The sequence below is a fragment of the Nothobranchius furzeri genome, unplaced genomic scaffold (genome assembly GCF_043380555.1).
Source record: "Nothobranchius furzeri strain GRZ-AD unplaced genomic scaffold, NfurGRZ-RIMD1 Scf125, whole genome shotgun sequence".
Classification (NCBI taxonomy): Eukaryota; Metazoa; Chordata; class Actinopteri; order Cyprinodontiformes; family Nothobranchiidae; genus Nothobranchius; species Nothobranchius furzeri.
In genome coordinates, this window is record NW_027223141.1 from 31,583 (window position 1) to 50,995 (window position 19,413).

At 44.1% G+C, this 19,413-nt stretch overlaps 1 protein-coding gene across 1 annotated transcript in view; it reads right to left on the reverse strand.

Moving 5' to 3' along the window:
• Positions 1-420: 420 nt before the first annotated feature.
• Positions 421-19,413, reverse strand: part of LOC129164611 (collagen alpha-2(XI) chain) — a 30,193-nt gene continuing 11,200 nt past the window's right edge. Inside the window, 44 exon segments of the mRNA XM_070547905.1 lie at positions 421-760; positions 842-1,078; positions 1,149-1,217; positions 1,297-1,403; positions 1,512-1,797; positions 1,863-1,916; positions 1,999-2,034; positions 2,106-2,159; positions 2,228-2,389; positions 2,480-2,533; positions 2,613-2,720; positions 3,587-3,640; positions 3,734-3,787; positions 3,863-3,916; positions 3,994-4,047; positions 4,127-4,234; positions 4,310-4,363; positions 4,449-4,502; positions 4,608-4,661; positions 4,730-4,783; positions 4,891-4,998; positions 5,079-5,132; positions 5,221-5,274; positions 6,185-6,292; positions 6,399-6,506; positions 7,438-7,491; positions 7,601-7,743; positions 9,429-9,483; positions 9,567-9,620; positions 9,692-9,745; positions 9,846-9,899; positions 9,994-10,038; positions 10,197-10,250; positions 10,952-10,996; positions 11,119-11,172; positions 11,246-11,299; positions 12,357-12,464; positions 12,578-12,631; positions 12,716-12,760; positions 17,275-17,328; positions 17,461-17,505; positions 17,589-17,642; positions 18,974-19,018; positions 19,277-19,330. Coding sequence (XP_070404006.1) covers positions 614-760; positions 842-1,078; positions 1,149-1,217; positions 1,297-1,403; positions 1,512-1,797; positions 1,863-1,916; positions 1,999-2,034; positions 2,106-2,159; positions 2,228-2,389; positions 2,480-2,533; positions 2,613-2,720; positions 3,587-3,640; positions 3,734-3,787; positions 3,863-3,916; positions 3,994-4,047; positions 4,127-4,234; positions 4,310-4,363; positions 4,449-4,502; positions 4,608-4,661; positions 4,730-4,783; positions 4,891-4,998; positions 5,079-5,132; positions 5,221-5,274; positions 6,185-6,292; positions 6,399-6,506; positions 7,438-7,491; positions 7,601-7,743; positions 9,429-9,483; positions 9,567-9,620; positions 9,692-9,745; positions 9,846-9,899; positions 9,994-10,038; positions 10,197-10,250; positions 10,952-10,996; positions 11,119-11,172; positions 11,246-11,299; positions 12,357-12,464; positions 12,578-12,631; positions 12,716-12,760; positions 17,275-17,328; positions 17,461-17,505; positions 17,589-17,642; positions 18,974-19,018; positions 19,277-19,330 — 3,411 coding nt within the window. The 3' untranslated portion in view covers positions 421-613.

A 19,413-nucleotide genomic window follows, 5' to 3' on the forward strand; every position in this document is an offset into this window, starting at 1 on the left:
CTCTGAGGCACACTGTTAGATAATAAAGCTTTTAGAGCAGAAAGACGACTCCGATCAGAGCCTGATGGTGGCATGTGGTCCGTTCCCTGCTTGCTTTATTAGAAGTGACAGGATGTGACGTAAGCAACGAGGCTGACCACTTGGTTCATGTCTAACCGATGCTTAGATTAGGACAAATCTGGCTTTAGAAGAATAGATTCGGGTGTGAAACTGTTGGTCCTGTGGGAATTACAGAAGTAGGGTAACGTCTGATCGTGGACCTTTTCTTAAAGAGGAGGGGAGGTGGAGCAGGAAGTGGATGAAGGTGTCAGCAGGGAGGAGTAAGCCTGGGTCCAGGCCTGTTGAAGAACACTTTGTTTGATTCCCAGGAACGTCGTTCTTCCTGTTTATTTTCCTCCCAGTCGATGTTTCCTCTGTTTGGTCCATGTTTTGCTGGGAGGGCTCCAGAGGCACGTAGGCGAGTGTGTGTGTGTGTTTATATCATTTACAAGTTAATTTACAAATTACTGGGCCTGTATGTTTATCGTGTGTGTGTGTGTGTGTGTGTGTGTGTGTGTGTGTGTGTGTGTGTGTGTGTGTGTGTGAGTGAGAGAGAGTGAGTGAGTGTGAGTGTTCAGCCTTGGAAACAGACAGGTCCAACTTCAAACCCAAACTGCTGGTTGCTCTCCCCAAAGTCTGACACCTTGATGTCCAGCAGAGGGAGGTGCTCCACCTGAGGCGTGTTGATCTCCAGGACCGTCCTGTCGAAGCCTTTCCGGTACTGTGGAGAGAGACGGGGACACGCGTCAGATTTCCAGGTAACCCGCCCAGAACACACACTCAGAATCAGCTGTGAACTCACGGAGCAGCCGTCCACCAATGCTTTGATGTAAGGGCTGGTCTCGTAGCTCAGCTCTTCCTCGTTGGCGCCTCTGAAGTGCAGCGCCCTCTTGTGGTTGTTCTTGGCGCTTCGGTCGGCCCAGGCCACGGAGCGGTGGCAGTGGTAGGTGAGGTTCTGACGGGCCTGGACGCTCAGGAGGCGCAGGAAGCCCAGCTGGACCACGCCCACGGGCTCGCCGTTCAAATCCACGTAAGAGAACTGAGATCAGGAAGTAAACGAGTGAAGGTCATGGCGGCGGCCATTTTTAACCTCTCCGAGTGTTACTGACCTTGCTACCAGTGGTGAACTGACTGTACCACGACCCTGGAGTCTCTTTGTCCCAGGAGCTCATCTTCACCTGCAGTCAGAAAGGTTCCCGTGGCATCAGTTAAACCAGTTTAGTTTGATGTTTCTATGATGATTTAGGTCTGACTGACCGTGTCGACGTCTCTGGGGTACAGGCACGTCTCTCCTTTAGTGAAATTACAGAAGACCTTGAAGGAGTCTCTGGAGCAGCCTTGGTTTGGGTCAATCCAGTACTCTCCTGCAGAAAGGTGAGAAGTTACAGAAGCTCTGGTGTTGTTTGTGTTGGTGGCTTTTACTCTAAAGGAAACCGAAAACAACCCGAATAAGCAGCATGTGATCCTCTCACCATCCTGGAGGTCCGGCTGGCTGAGCTGCAGGTCCTGGCAGGTGCGAGCCGGACTGTCCCGAGTCCCCAGAGGGAAACGCATCGTCTCGATCTCCTGCCTTAGTGAGTTCAGGGATCCGAAGATCTCCTCCATGCCTTCACTGCCCATCAGGAACTCTGTACCAGCGGTGTCGGAGGCTGGCGCGTCGGGGTCGAACTCAGGCAGCAGCTGGCTGGCATCGATGGAGCGTTTAGTCTTGGGACTCCTCAGAATGGGCAGAGGCTGAATGGCCTCGCCTGGGGGACCCTGGCACAGAAGAATCTAACTTAACTCCGATTTTTATGAAGTATTTAAACAAGTATTAAACTTACAGGAGGCCCAGGAGGTCCTTGCACACCCTTCTCTCCCTTTGGACCTGCTCCTCCCTAAAGCAGAAAGATTTTAGAATCAGCCATTTAAACAGTTTGTTAACACGCCTCAACTAAAGCCGTGCAAACACCAACTCACACTGGAGCCCTTTGCTCCTTTGACACCTTGCGGACCCTGAAAAACAGAGCAGACGTCAGTTTTCCAACAATAACAAGAAGATCTGAATAAGATGGTAAAAAACTCACAGGAAGCCCAGGAGGACCAGCAGGACCCAGAGGTCCAGTACCTCCAGCCATCCCCTGTAGGGAGACACGTTTTATAATAAATGATAACAGGCGTGGAGCTGCTGCTCATGACGTTAACTCACAGGTTCTCCTTTAGGTCCGGTGGATCCATGAGGCCCAGGCATGCCCCGGTCTCCTTTCTCTCCCTGCTCTCCTGAAGGTCCGATCAGACCGATGAGACCCTGGTGACCCTTCTCACCCTTTGCACCAGGATCTCCACGCAGGCCAGGTAGACCGGGAGGTCCCTGCAGCACATCAGAGGAGGAGGTGAGGAAAAGGTAAACTCACATTTAACCAACCAGCTTTAGTGAATAGTGATGATGTCATTGACTTACGATAGGTCCAGGTGGGCCCGTCTGTCCAGCAGATCCTGGAGATCCTTGCTCTCCCTGAAACATCAAACAGGATCAGCTGCTGGATTCTAACTAAATGCAAACGCTGCTGATTCTGACTCCCAGGAAAACCCACCACTGATCCTGGAAGTCCTCTGAGACCTTCTGTTCCCGGTTTTCCCGGCTGACCCTGAGGACCAACAGGGCCGGTCTTCCCTGGGGGCCCGACGGCACCTGGATCCCCCTAAAGGTGACGAGAACCATCAGCGTGTTAATTTTCTACTTCTGCATGAGAAACTCTGTAGGCTTAAAGTGTGTTTTATGTTGTAATCCAGGTCCTCCGCTACCCAGCATGTTTTAGTTGTTTCTCTGCTCCAACATCTGATTTTAGTCAGCAGGGAAACACCTGAAACACGCTGGTTAGCAGACCTCCAGGAGCAGGAATAGCCATCACTGCTTTGGAGGCTGATCTGAATCTAAATGTGCTGAAATGTATAATTTTATTTTGACGTTAGTTTGAGTAATAAAATCACAAAATTAATGTAATTTATTAATTTGACTGAAGCTTAGAACAATGAAGCTGTTTAAACAAAGCTCATAATTCCCAGCTTTACTTTTGTAAATGTAAAATTACTATTTTTATGGATGGAAATGATTTACTTAACGGGATCAGGAGACGTCCTCTTTAACTCATTCACTGCATGTTTTTACTGTGTGGGCGTCGGACGAGCCCCCGCTCCGTGAGAACAAACATCTCAGCTCTAAAGCCGATCTTCATCCGCGTACGTCACACGTCACGTGATCAGGAAGCAGAACATCCATGCGTTAGATCGTTTTGGGCCGCTGCTGTAAAAAAAAGTGAGGCACGAACCGGAAAAGCGTCTGCCGATCACAATTCAACAACGGATCATGAAAGAACGGATAACGCTCGGATTCCTCCTGATGTAAGAGGCGGGTCTCCGCTTTGTTTTGGTAGCTTTGGCGTCGACATCATCCTAGCGCGCAATGTCCTGTGACTCTTAAAAAACGGTGAGAAACGCCGGCAGCGAATGAGTTAAGGGTTTTCTAGTGTTTAAATCTGCATGTTGATCATCTGTAAAAACGACTCACTTTGGTTCCCTTCTCTCCTTGTCGGCCCTCCGGTCCTCTGGTCCCAGCAGGTCCCTGATGAATAAAATAGTTTAGGAATTATTTATCTATCGGATGCTTATTTAAAAGCGATAGGCGGATCCATCCATCTGGGCTATCAAACTTTACCCTTTTTCCTGGAGGACCAGGTGGTCCGTTCTCACCGGGAGGTCCTGGAGAACCCTGTAACAGGAAATGGATCCATGAGATTTAGGGGACAAACCGTGTTTGATGTTCCTGTTGCATCGTTTTACTCACCGACTCTCCTGCTTCACCGTCCTCTCCTCTCTCTCCTTTGGCGCCATCTTGACCCTGAAGTCAAAGCCGATCAGGATTAGATGAGATGTTCGGTGGTGCAGAAGATGGTCTGTAAAACTAAAGACACTTACTCTGGGTCCAACCTCACCAGGAGCACCAGGATCTCCAGGGGAACCAACTGGGCCCTGAAATTACAGAACCAGTCACGATAAGTGACAGGTCTGGGTGTCTGGATGGTAGAAGAACTGCTTCACTGCGTCTTACTGGGTTTCCTTTGGGTCCATCATCTCCAGGTCGTCCTCGTCCTCCAGCAGGTCCAGCAGTTCCAGGTTGTCCAGCTTCTCCCTTCTCTCCGCGTTCTCCACGAAGACCCTGACAACGAGAACACGGCTGTTAGCTAACCGGTCAGCGGGGCATCAGAAGACTTTGGCTCACTCAGGTACTCACCTTCTTTCCTGGTTCTCCAACAACTCCAGGTGCTCCCGCCTCACCAGGCTCTCCCTGTGGAGCAAACACTGAATGTCTTATAGCAGCTATTTTATGAGAGACCATTAAAGTCATGCAGGAAAATCCTCCAATGCTGCACCTTCTCTCCAAGAGGTCCAGGATTACCCAAACCACCAGGAGGACCTTGAGGTCCCTGAAACGCAACCATGAAACAAATGTAATGAGAGACAAAGTTCCTACTAACAGACCTGACTTGGTAAAAATTACAGAAGCAACTAGAAGAGCTCCAAGCACTCACGTCGGCTCCGTTGGGTCCAGCAGGTCCGCGGGGTCCCGGAGGTCCAGGAGGACCCTGGAGACATAAAAAAGTTTTATTGCTGTAGAAGAAAGAAGCCACATCTCCAGTTGTTTTAAGCTCACCAATGGCCCAACGTCTCCGGTCTCTCCCTTCTCACCCGATGGTCCAGGCAGGCCCTGTAGACCAGAAGAAGTTTAACCAAAAACTGGTTAGCAGCTTAGCTCAGGAACCTAAACACGAGCGACTCCAACAGAAAACTGTTTATTGGTTTTTCTTCTTTCACCTGAAGTCCGATAGGTCCTGGAGCTCCCGGAAATCCTCGAGTTCCTTCGTCACCTTTAGCTCCAAAAGGTCCCTGCTGCCCCCTTGGTCCCAGCTCTCCATCTGCCCCCTGCCCCACAGAGGAGATAAGAAATGGTATGCAGCCCACATCCAAGCACCAAATCAGCATTTTGATCTGTTTCTACTCACAGCAGGACCGGGTTGGCCAACTGGACCGTTTGGGCCAGGTGGACCAGGAGGACCCTAACATGAAAACACACATTTACCTTTAAAACATGAATATTATTAATAATAATAATACGACACACGAGGGCTTCACTAAGTCACTCACATGCTCTCCTTTCCCCCCCTTGGCTCCCTTCTGACCGTGTTCTCCAACTTCACCCTGAAGACACGTTTTATCAAAGTTTGAGCACATACGACTATTATTGGTCAGGATAATAGATGCACGTTCATTTAGAATATTTAATAAGAAATATTAGAGGAGGTTCTTTTTGCTTCGGACATGAAGGTGTTTCTAGTTTCGACTGTTGTCTGCGGTCTTCTTCAGAAGTCTCACAGATGTTTGTGTGACGCGTCTTTATCAGCTGTTCTTCCGGTGGGCGTGGCCAACCCGGAGCGGGCTGGTCTTTGGAGAAGGGAATCCCAGGTGCGAGACAGCTGATAGGCTCCCTCGTCTCTGTTCATGCTCCCGTTTCCTCATTTCTATTGCCTCCCTGACCCAACGTTTGAACCGGTTGTTCTCGGTGTTGATAATTTTCCCTTGATCCAAGTCCATGATGTGATTATTTTGTTTGCAACGATCTGACATGGCTGACTTGAGGGTTTGCTCCTCTGCTTTTTTGTTGTTGTCCTTGTGAGGCAACAGAAATAAGGAAACGGGAACATGAACAGAGACGAGGGGGCCTATCAGCTGTCTCGCACCTGGGATTCCCTTCTCCAAAGACCAGCCAGCGGAGGTGGGCGTGACCGTCCCGGCGGATCTGACAGATCCGGCTTGGCCACGCCCACCGGAAGAACAGCTGATAGACGAGTCACACAAACACCTGTGACACTTCTGAAGAAGACCGCAGACGACGGTCGAAACATGTAAAGGTAACTAGAAACACCTTCATGTCCGAAGCAAAAGGAACCTCGTTTAATATTTAAAAAGAGGACATAATGAACATTGTAAAGGATTTAATAAGGAATATCTATAATTAGGATCTAAAATGTCCCATAACTAAAATAATGTAGAAGTCGGTTTTGTGTCGACTGTGACTAAAGTCTTGGGACGGTCATGTGGAGTTACTCACCTTATCTCCATCCTCTCCAGGTACTCCAGGTGATCCAGCAGGGCCGGGCAGACCCACTGGACCCTGGACTCCATCCCGCCCTGCTGGGCCAATGGGGCCTTTCTCGCCCTGTAAAGGAGAACGTCTGAAGTTATTCCGTCTTTGGCTCGCCACGCCGAGTTAAAGGATATATTTTAGGTTTGTGTTACTGATTAAAAACGTCCTGATAACTCACTGGAACACCCTTCTCTCCAGCTTGTCCTGGTGGTCCTTGAGGACCTGGTCTGCCAGGAGGTCCCACAGGTCCAGCGGTTCCAGCAGAACCTCTCTCACCAGGAGAACCCTAGAAAGTACACATGTTGGTACACTTAACAGTGAGCGAGTACTTCTACCTTTGATTGGGTCTTCTGACATCAACATCAGCCTGACTCTGACAGAAACGACCTTAACCCTCAGGCTTCACTTTAACTTTCATACAAAAGAGTCATTAGAGGGCAAAAACGTCCGCTTGTAAGGGTTTTTTTAGCTTTCTCGCCTGGGCAACGTATGGAGAAATGACAGAATTTGGTGGTGAACAGTAAAAATCATAAATTTGACTACTTTTGTCCAAAATGAAACCATAACATCACAGAAAGCATGACTATTTGCTGCAGATGATGCAGGATCAAAAACTGTGGTTTGCATTGAAGTCAATGGGACGTTTTTGCCTCTAATGGCTCGAGTGTATAGTGAATTTTAAATCTGTTGCTATGTAAAAACTATAAATGTAAAAAATTCTAAATTTTAGATATTTCATAACATAATCAAGACTGATTGGAACTAAACACCCCCAGGCAAAAAAAAATGTCTTTTTTAGAAAATAACTCAGTTTTAGTGTTTTTTTCTTCTTCATAAATTACATCAATGACTGAGTATTTAAACTAGCATTTCAAGGGTTAAAAGCCTCAAAATGACTGAATTTTTTTTTTATGTTTTAGCAGGGCTGAAGTTGTTCAACAGGTGTGTGAAAAAAAGTAATTTTTTTTTATAGCCACTATTACAAGCGGATGTTTTTGTCCTCTAAAGTCTCAAGTGTTTCTTTCATAGTGTTCCCTTGGTCTATTTTAAAAATTCCAAATTTGTCCAGAGAGCGGTTTTGCGACAACATTTTTTTACCGTATGCACAAACGGTGGTGAAATGGTGTCAAAACGAAAAACAAAAAACTGCCCAAATGGACAAAAAAGTCCCTAACGAAGCCTGAGGGATAAGTTTCATGAGATTGTTCAAAACATACAGCAGGTCCAGGAGGTCCAGCAGGTCCTTCGCTTCCCTTCAGTCCTCCACCACCCTGGAAGGAAACATCAAAAGATCTCATCACGGTTTCACCTGAGCTCCACTAAACCCTCTAGAGAAACATAAAGCATCAAACTCGGATGGTCTGAACTCGTTTCACTCACAGGGGTTCCAGGAAGTCCTCTCTCTCCAGGGAATCCTCTCAGACCAGGAGGCCCATCTTTACCAGGGCCTCCTGGAGGTCCGGGGTCTCCCTTGGTGCCCTCTTTTCCTGACGGACCAGAAAGTCCCTGCTCTCCTGGAGGACCTGGAGGCAGTGGCGGTTCTACATCGAATTACTCCCCGGGCGAGGCCCCCTTTGAGCGCCCCCCCCCCCCCCACCACCACCACCACCACCACCCCACCTGCATGAACACACGCATGTTTTCTACAAACAGGCATGTTTTATTAGAACAACTATTGAACATTAATTTTTCTAAGTTGCACATATTTACATTAATTACTATGAAGTTGTCAGAATGTAAATCACTATACATTATATACTGTATCAAAATATATAGAATCAACTATACAAAAACAAACAATAACTAAATATTAAGAATATATGAACATAATAGATAATAAATATTCTAAATAGCAAAAATATTTCACACATAACAAACTAAAGATAATCACTACAGCATTGCACTTAGAATAGAAAACACAAACTAAAATTAAAACCTAACCTTGATGCAACATCATCAATAATGTCATCACATGAAATCTGCTCCCCTACTGAGTGATTGATACTAATCAGAGCCAGGTTAGTGAGCCGCCCCTGAAACATAGGTGACCTCAGGCATGACTTGATCAAGTTTTGAAAAGCTCCTCTCAGCTTGAGCCACAGTGACTGGCAGAGCAGTCCAAAAGTTGGGGTAGATCTCCAATAGATCTCATGATCCATAATATTTTAGAATTGCCTCTGAAATTGTAATTTAAACTGACATAAAAAACTGTAGATTACCAAAAATGCCAACTTTTACAGAACAAATCATGTAAAAAATAATCAGTGCAGCCATCTGCAATAAATAAACAGGATAGTTAGTGGTGACTGGGGTGTTTTCTTCAGCTTGTAGAATTGTTTTATTTATTATTATGTGAACATGATCAACATGTGTTTGTTGTTGTTCAGGCAGGCCACGGGCTGCAGTGAGCATTTAACAAATCCTAGTTTGAATCAGTAAAAAACGATTCAAGGACTTTTTTCAAACCATTTGAATATTTGTTTCAATATTTCAGCCCTATTAGCTCTGTTAGCAATTAGTTGACCGCATTTAACCGTTAAAATCCCAGTTAACTGGTTCAAATAATTGAAAACATGCATCATGAGAGCTACATACCTTTATCTTTCTCCTCTTTTTTCTTTTTTTCCCCCTGAATGGGGCACCTGGTGGTTTTAGCTTTTTTATGTTCATCTTTTCTGTTTGGCTCTTGACTCAATAAGTTTCCTTTAGTCAGGACTAAACAGTTTGACCTTGATGGGGGGGTGACCACAAAATCATTTTGTTTTTCCTTTTTTTATTCGGCCATTTCACACAATTCAGAGAAACCTGAAAGAATGATAGGCCTGTGTTTATGATATTATGAATGAAATATGGAAGAACGTTAAGATGTGATTGACTTTAGCCATCTTAATACAGTTGATTCAGCCCCTACCCGCTCATTTATTTGGGAAAGACGCAGAGGTGAATTCCCCCGCCGCACCCCTCCCCTTCCTGTTCTTCATAGACACACGGAGCACGTGAACGTTCAGCGCCTGCAGCTGCAGGGGGCGCCAACTTGCTGTTTCCAATCCAGACACTGTCATATGACAGATAATAGAAAACCTCGGTGCGGCGCAGATTTCCTGTTTTTTTTTTTTTTTTACTCCGCGCTTGTGCGCCCCTTTTGTGTCATGAAAAAATGCCGCCCCGGGCAACTGCCCTGTCTGCCCGTGCCTAAAACCGCTACTGCCTGGAGGTCCAAGGTGCCCACGCTCACCCATGGGGCCCGTTTCACCTGATGGACCCTAGGAGGATGGAGGGAAAAGACTAAATATGACAGCGTTGTTGCAAAAGCTGTGAAATGATGGAACCGGATGGATTAACCCACCTGAGGCCCTACAACTCCAGGAGGCCCAGGTGGACCCACTTTACCTTGGAACCCCTGTAGAAGAAGACTTGGTGAACCTAAAGATGCAGCAGAACACCTTTAACTAAGTTTATCTACAAACTTACGACTTCTCCTCTCTGTCCAGGATGTCCAGGCAGTCCGTCCTTTCCTGGTGGTCCCTGTGAAGTATTAGTTTTCCTTAATTCCCCAAAAACTTCAGCTCCCATTTCAAAACAATAACCTAAGTCTTCAGCAGCAAAAAGCAGAAACCAGACTTACTGGAGGTCCCTTTGGTCCGGGGAAGCCGTTGGCTCCTTGAGGTCCGGGTAATCCCTGATCAGACCACGACATCGTATAAAATTAGAACATAAATTATAACCTAATTAAAACGTTTCATGATTTCCTGTAGCAGCAAATAAGAACTCACCCTCTCTCCAGGAGGACCAGGAGGGCCGTCACTTCCAGACGTTCCCTATGAGGAAATATAATATTTTAGGTCTGTTTGACACACAAAAATACTTTTAGATTATTGTATAAATAAGAAATTATTCATATGAAGATTTGATAAAAGGGAAAAGCGTACATTTGTAGAACGTTGCTAAGCCTGGGTGTTTCGATGTTTAGACAAACCTTTGCTCCTAGTTTTCCTGTTGATCCCCTCGGTCCTCTCTGCCCTCGAGGACCCTGGTGATCACAGACAAGAATTAAAATAGATTTCCTGATCCAGAAAAATAAATTATAAATGCAACCAAATTAACACATTAAACCATGACGTGCTACTACTAGTTTACCCGTTTAATTATAGATTCACTAGGAGAAATACAATAAAGTTTATCTCTCACCAAATAGACTATTTACTAAGAAATCACAATGTAACGTGTGTGTGTGTGTGTGTGTGCGTGCTCTGTCTTCTCGATCCCCAGTGAGTCGTGGTGGATGGCTGCTTACACTGAGCCAGGATTCTCTGGAGGTTTCTTCCTGTTAAAAGGGAGTTTTCCTCTCCACTGTCGTTGCATGCTTGCTTAGTATGAGGATTGCTGTAAAGACTCTGACACTAGTCAGTGACTCGATGCAACCTGCTGGGTTCCTTATATAGGAAACTTTTTTCTGATTGGCTTAATGAACTGACCTGGATTGGAATGTTTACTGTGTGAAGGTCCTTGAGACGACTCTGGTCGTGATTTGGCGCTTTATAAATAAACTTGAATTGAATCATTGTAAGCACAGTGCAACACCACCTAAACTGTTACTGACCAAAGGTCGTCTCTGCTGACCCCCAGTGGTTATAATTGTAACTGCACTGGTGCTAAATGATGTCGACACAAATCAGCTTCTGTTTAGTTCCTCTGGTCTGACTAGGAGCTCTGAGTAAATGAGAACTTTACCGTTGGTCCTCTTTGTCCTCTTGGTCCTTGTTTTCCAGAAACACCCTGATTTAAAAAGAAAACAAGTTATAAACTAATAAAGCACAACTACGTCTGGGTAAAATCATCACTAGTTTTAATGTTTCAGGAAGGTAACTCCTGCTTTGATAACAAGTATAACAGCTCACCCGCGTTCCCTTCTCTCCATTAGAACCAGGAAATCCAGGGAATCCAAGAGATCCCTAAAAACAAACATCTTTATATCAGTAATTATAGAAACATTAACTAACTTCTGATGTACAAGTGTTTATTTACCTTGGGTCCTTGTCTTCCAGGGTATCCAGGAAGTCCAGGTACACCAAGTTTACCCTGGAAAAATGTCAACGATGTCATAAAATGCACAAAAAGTTTATTAGCGGGTTTCAGGTAAATGTTTAGGTAGAAAAGGAGACAAGCAGCTAGTTTTATTCTCAGATGCTGTAGTTGTGTTATTGTGTCCTGCAGTAAATTTAGAGGAAACATGTTTAGTTTAATAAAGCTAAAATAAAACATTTAGAACAGGGGTGGGCGACATATTCTTATCTTATTTTCCACATCTGTTGATACTGATATACATCACCATATAAAACTAATCAATATTTATCAACCTTTAATGTTCCTGTTTAACCTGTTAAACCCTAACGCCCCCCAACTGGGGGCCTCTACAGTTTCATGTCCCAGACATCTACAACTGTCCACATTCTCCAAACAACTACAACCACAATCAAACAGCCCAGATGGGAAACAAGGCCATTTTAAATTGTAATAAATTAAGAAACAATGATGTTTGAACTTTATTTTAGAAGAGCATCTGGCCTTCACTGGTGTCTGCTGAAAAAAAAAACCTTGAACAAATGTAGATGAGGATCCCTGGAATAAATAAAACAATTGACTAAATTTTCTAAATGGAATTTGAACTCACAACCTCCATCCTGTCAGCACGTTCACACAGGGCAGCTCTTCTAAAATAAAGTTCAAGTATTATTTTATCTTAATGTGTCACAAACCAAAAAGAGCTTTGTTTACAATCTAAACTGTTTTGATTGTAGCTGTGCTCGGGTAATGCAAACAACCACTGACACTTGGGACATGAAACTCCAAAGGCCCCTGATTGGGAGGCGCCAGGGCCCAAAGAAAAAAGGCCTAGGGCCTAAAGTTATTTTTGATTTAAAGCTGCAGCGCGCACGTGTGGTCGTTAGAGGAACTGCAGTCAGCACAACGCACGCCCGTGACGTTAAACCAGAAGTCCTGTATTATGTGACATCCTCTTTTAAAACTAATTAAAATGCCACAAAGTAAAAAATGTCACCCTTTTTTCCATTAACCACAAAAGGAAGTAAAACAATGAGCTCATCTTTATATTCTTCTCTGATTTAAACGGTCGTACCTTCTCTCCAGCAAGCCCAATTGGTCCGAGTTCTCCAGGAGGTCCAACACGACCCTTTGGTCCCTCTGGGCCATCTTCTCCTCTGGGCCCTGAAACTCCAATCTCACCCTACCAGTGAGGAACATCAGATAACAACAGTCACAATAAAGCAAACATGAAACAGGACTGAAACATCATCTAATCTTATCCACCACAAACTTATTAGCTATCATTTATTTTACCCTCTCTCCCTTGATGCCAAAATCTCCCTTAATTCCTGGGAAGCCATCTTCTCCCTACAAACAAAAACAGTTATCTGTCAATCGAGGATATTTAGGACATTTCACATGACTGATTTTAAGCGGTAACGGAGGAGTTACCTTCTCTCCTTTGTGACCCTTTAGACCGCGGATTCCTTGCACTCCCTGCAATCAAAACAAAATGTTTGGTGGTTTAATCTTTTTAAATATGACATGAAAAAAACTAAAATATATCATTAACTCATTCGCTGACAGCGTTTCTCGCCATTTTTTAAGAGTCACAGAACGTTGCGCGCTAGGATGATGTCGACGCCAAAACAAAGCGGAGACCCACCTCTTACATCAGGAAGAGTCCGCGCGTTTCGACCGTTATCCGTTCTTTCATAATCCGTTGTTGAATTGTGATCGGCAGAAGCTTTTCCAGTTCGCTCCTCACTTTTTGTTTTTTTACAGCAGCGGCCCAAAACGATCTCCTAACACCTGGATGTTCTGCTTCCTGATCACGTGACGTACGCGGATGAAGATCGGCTTTAGAGCCGAGATGTTTGTTCTCACGGTGCGGGGGCTCGTCCGACGCCCACACAGTAAAAACATGCAAATGGCAGTGAACGGTTGGATTTAAAATGTTGACTTTTGTCATCATTGGCAGTATATGAGTTAATACACTGCTCAAAAAATAAAGGTAACACAAAAATAAGACTAGATCTGAATGTTCTTTAGCTGAACGTGCCGACAACAAACACAAAAATTATCAATGGAAATCAAACGTAACCCACGGAGGTCTGGATTTGGAGTCGTACTCAAAATAAAAGTGGAAAAACAACAGGCTGGTCCAGCTTTGATGTCACGTCCTTAAAACAAAAGAAAATGAGGCTCAGTAGTGGGTGTGGCCTCCACGTTTGTACGATCTCTACAACTCTTGGGCATGCTCCTGATGAGGTGGAGGATGGTCTCTTGAGGGATCTCCTCACAGGGTTCTACAACCTCACAACATAATCGGTCATTCACTCATTCACACGCTGGTGATGATGAGCTATATTGTAGCCACAGCTGCCCTGGGGCGCATTGACGGCAGAGACTGCCACACACTGGCACCACCAGTCTCTCCAACCACCACCATCAAGCAAGGCGGGTTAGGAGTTTTGCCCAGGGACACAACAGCAGCATTCTCTGGTGGGAGCCAGGATTGAACCTTGTAACTTACCAAAAGGTCAAATATTTCATCAAAAATTACCAGAAATTTACTTGTAGACACAAACTGCATCCCACATCCAGGAATGCATCACATCTGTCTGGCAACGCCTTTAAACGTGTCAAATTCTGATTTGTTAACATTTGATATAGACAAGGATCACTTCCTGATCTAGTTAGTTCTTCAGAGTTCACTCGGTTTAGGCCGACCAGTGAGCAGATGTAACCCAGAAGCTAGAACCTTAATGAGGTATTAACTAATTGGCTTACTAATATGATCCATCCTCAATTTAGATAAAATATAAAATATAAATTAAGGAAATTAACAATACTAATTAATAGATATCTAATTAACTAATAGATAATTTCATAATGAATTATTGGAAGAGTGAATAACTAAAATAACGAGTTTAATATTAAACATCGGTTAAAACAAGAATCTTGAACATCACTAACAGAAACAGAAGAGGAAAGCTGTATACTATTGGTCCAGGTGGGAATCTGAAATTTCATTGGCTGAGAGAAATAAGTCCCGCCTCCGCGAAATAAAACCGTGCAACGCAGCTGAGCGAGAGGAGAGACAAACGGCTGTGCAGCACGCAGATACAGAAAGCAAAGACTGAGCGGTTAGAGAGAGAGAGAGAGAAAAAAAAAAAACAACGGTCGAGGCCGTGAAGAACCCTGATTTGGGTGCCGCATAGATAGAGGGAGAGGCGGACTTGACTCCTTCTAATAAGAGCTAGGAACTTGGAACCAACGCGATTTGTGTGGAGACGACAGAGTGAACCAATCCTCTGTAGGAGGGAACCGTTGGAGCGCGTTGGCTGGGTTTTTTTTTCCTTGGGTTTGATCCCGACTCCTATGATCACTCACTTGGAACGAGAACTGGATTTCTTCCTGACGAGGGAGATGGCGAGCCTTAACCACTGAACGAACCAGGACATCTCAAGTAACTGAAGAGCAGACTGCTCTCTTCTGTGAACAATCTCAACGGTGCGGTAGGAAAAAATCGCACCACCGGACTCTGACTTTCACCCCAAGCGTGGGGATTTGACTTGACGCCGGCTGACTTGTGACTCATATGATCAAATCTCATACCGAGCATTTTACTATTGTCGATTGTTTTCATCTGTTTTTGTGTGTTATCTTTATGTGTTATATTTCCCATTATTATTAAAATTTAGTATATAAACCGTTTCATGCTATACCCGTGACTCCAGTCATTCTTAAACAACCTCCAATTCTCCCCGAACCTAATTATTGGCCCATTTGTTTATTTTTTCTTTTAATTATCTTATTGTATCCTGTAATCCGGTTACACAAGCATTTGGGACCACCCTCTTATCTGACCTCAGGTCAAAACATTGCTCTGCAAAGCTTGCAAGTGACATCAGACACAACAGCCTCAGATGCAAAATAGACACTCCAGCTTCCTGCCGTCATCTGAAGGTATCTCAGACTAGATGGGTCATGCTTGGAGGTAGGGCTGCTCGATTATGACAAAAATAATAATCACGATTATTGTGACTGAAATAGAGATCTCGATTATTTAAGATGATTTTTCAATTTATGTTGATTTTATTTGTTTTTATTCTGTCATAAAATTGCTCAGGGCACAATCGGACAAAAATAAATAACAAGATGATCACTAAAATAACTCCTGATTCCCAGTATAAAAAGACCAATATACTTATAGCTCATAGTTTATGACCCAAGGGCTATAGACCTTGGTTTAACTCATTTAAGTCTAACCAGTACAGACCCAAATACCAATATCTTGCAAATACTGACAGCAAGAATTATACAGTGGCATTTATAATAAATACATGCAAATAAATTGATGTTCATAAAATGTTGTATAACATTTATTTAGTCATGTCAAGGTGCTGTAGGAGCGTGCACTAGCACCGTGTCCTCAGAGAGGTTAGTAATTATTTATCAAGAGTGAGGAACTTATTTCTACCTTATTTATAAACTATGTATTTACAGGTCCATCAGTTAATGTAATAATTGTCCCAACCACAGCTGCACCCCCCCAACCCGGTTTCACAGCAATCATGGGCAAGCTGTACGTGTGTTTAGCACGCAGCACGCGCACATTTAGCTGTTTTTAGCAGCTCAGGAGCCCGCAGTTACGGTGTGTGTCACTCACTCTGTTTAATCCAACAGGGAACCGGCTCTGAGAGCTGTTTCTTTAGCGACTGACACATCACTACATCATTCCCTTTCCTAATGTCCTGAAGAACGGTCCGGAGCGCAGGCGGAGTGTTTAGCTAACCTGCAAGAAATGTCAACGACAGTTATCCAGAAAGTAGCTAAGGGTTACCAGAGATGTTTCTGAGGTGTTCGCTAGGTATTTTTACGATTTAAAAAGTCAAGAAGGGGGTCTGAAAAGCTGTTAGAAATAGCGTTTAAGTCGCTAAGTTGGCAACACTGTGGGAGGAGCGCTTCATTTGCAACTCAGGGCAGCGCAAGTGGGAGGAGCAAATAATCGGCTTGTTTTGTTTTTATAATCGTTCAAAACTCAGATCGTAATTGGGATAAAAATTTGATTAATTGAGCAGCCCTACTCGGAGGTCTCCATCCTGACCTCTTGACCCCCTGGATCTCACGTGGACCTTCATACAAGGGTGCGTAGACTCAGCACAAATGGCATCGGATGGTTTTATGAACAATCTAGCTTATTAAACCATACAGCCAAACTGATTTTAAAACTCAGACATCTGAAACATGTAGCTCACATTCCACCATCTCATTCATCATCTGTTATCCTGTACAACCATCATCCATACTTTGTCATGTTTAATCATTAGTTTAGAAAATACAATTAAACTCATTTTTATAAACTATATCCTTGACTCTGTCTGAATGAATATGAAGTGTGTGTTCCCTGAAGAGTCAAAGAACCTAAAGGAACGTTAGTTCAAATATTCAAAGATCAATCAGATTGATATTTCATATTTATATGAAACACCACATCTTATTGATCATTTAATAAATACGAAGTCAATCCACACCGCTACAACCTTCTGATAACTGGACAACCCCCTCAACCTCCTGAGCTACTGCTGCTACCTGGACTAAAACATCTGCCAGCTCCTGGACTGTCTGTGGTGCAACGTGGTGTTGGTGGATGGAGCGAGACATGATGTCCTAGAAGTGTTCAACTGGACTCGGGTCTGGGAAACGGGCGGAGCAGTCTATAGCATCAATGCCTTGCTCTTGCAGAAACTGCTGACACACTTTAGCCATGGGGTCCAACATTGTCTCACATTAGGAGGAACCCAGGGCCAACCGCATCAGCATGTGGTCTCACGGCAGTCTGACCACCTCTGGTGAGCACAACTCAGGTGTGTTCCCCCGTTTTCTTATTTGAATGCATTTTTAAAGTATTGGATATCGGCAGCCACTCATAATTAAGTGACATGAACAGAAAATGTGTTGGTATCTATGAACATTTTGATAAAATATTAAATAAATGTTCCGACCTTGATGCCACGAGGGCCAGGATAGCCGATGGCTCCTTGAGGACCGTTGGGACCCTGGAGATGATCAGGAAGATGAGTTAAAAGCATAAGACAACTAAAACCACAAAGATCTACTCTAATTATTCTAAATACACACAGAAAAAAGTTTAGGATGAAACAGATTAGGTGGTTTAAATCGACACCTACCTGGTTTCCTTTAGTGCCTGATGGACCCTCCTTTCCTGGGTGACCCTGAGAACAGAAAATGGGGCTCAAGTCTCTGGACAAATAAAAATACATAAAATCATATTTAATATTTTAAAAGGGAAACTTACAGGAGGGCCGTCCGCTCCAGGCATTCCTGGTAAACCCGGTTTTCCAGTGGGACCCTAGAAAGAAACACAAAGTGGTCATGAGCTTAATCCGAGTACCGTATTTTCTGGACTATAAGCCGCTACTTTTTTCCCACGCTTTGAACCCTGCGGCTTATAATGAGGTGCGGCTTTACTGCAGATTTTCCTTCACCTGCCACTAGGGGGCGCTTTAGCAGAAAGTGAAACAGGTGGAAGTCAAAAGTGGAAATCGAAGAAAGTGCTCATTTTAATTTAGCACATGCAAGCAGCCGGCACGATCCATACCCCCTCATCATGGTAACTACACGTATGAGTTCATATGATGCCGCATTTAAGCTGAAGGCCATTGATCTGGCAGTAAAGGAGGGAAACAGTGCTGCCGTACGTAAGCTTGGCATGAATGAATCCATGGTTCGGCGCTGGAGACGGCAGCGGGAAGAACTCATTCAAGCCAGCTTCACCCGGGGATGATGACAGCAACACGGACAGCGACACTGACATCGCCACAGAAAAGGTATGTGACGAAGCTCTTCTGAGGCTGTCCAACTCCGACACTGAAGAAGAGGACTTTAATGGCTTTAGTGCGCAAGAGGAAGATGAGAGCGAATTACTTCTTCTGGTAGGCAAGTGTGTTTTATTTACTAACCAGGCATGTTTTGTGTGCAGTTTTTATTTTCTAATCATCCAGGCCTTATTAATGCTGAGTCAGCGCTGTTCTTTTCTTCTAAACATGCAAATTACGGTAATAACGTGTCAGTGCTGTTTTTATTTTATAACCATCCAGAAATATGAATGCTATCAGTGCTGTTCTCTTTTCTAAACTTGCAGGCACGTTCACCCGTGTTTAAAATTCGTTTTGTTGAATTAAAACAACGATGAAAAACCTCCGTGTAGCGACTTTCTGTCTAATTATCTCATGTTATGGCCGTACATGCGCTGTGCGCCAGAGACCTGCATGTGGCTGCTGTGCCGCAGCTTGTATTTGAGTGCGGTGTGTGTAGAAAACCTTTTTTTTTGTTGGTGGGCTCTATAGTCCGGAAATTACACTAACTATATAATCCAAGACTAATCCTAATTTCTAGCATTCCCAGACCCAGTGGATATAGAGTCTCACATTCCTTAGTGGATATCAGTATTTCTATTCTTTTTGTGAAACCAGTTTAACATCTATACTGCTGCTGGTTTGTCCAAAATACAAGCTGAAAAATAAGGTTCATGGATATTTTAGATTTTTGTTATTGGGGCCTCTGGTTTATGAAGACAATAGTTAAACATGAGGAAGATCTGGAACTAGCAGCAGGGTCGTTGAGGATTTCACCATTTTAATGTAATTCTAGTATCTAGGACACAAATTCTGGGTTACTTACTTTCTCTCCTGGAGGTCCAATAGCTCCCTGAGGTCCTGGCATTCCCTGCAAAAACAACAAATATAAAACCAATTATGTATTCTTTACTCTAAACGTCGTATGCAAATGCAGAAAAGACACACTGCTCTCCCCAAAGGGGATGCAGCCTGTAAATTACTATAGAGCACACTAGAGCTGGGGATTCTTCAGCAACACAGGAACAATAAAACTGCAGAAACGTCGGTCTGTCACATAAAGGCAATGATACCAGTGATGCAGCTTCTTACTCCTAAAAAACATCAAATGGCAGGTAGGTTGTCTCACCTGAGTTCCTGGAGTTCCCTGCTGGCCTGGAGGTCCGGGCTCACCTTGAGGACCCTGAGAGATAAAATAAAAAGTGACTGGAATGTACAAAAGGAGTAGTAAAATGTATGAAATTACTGGTTGTACAGTTCAGATCC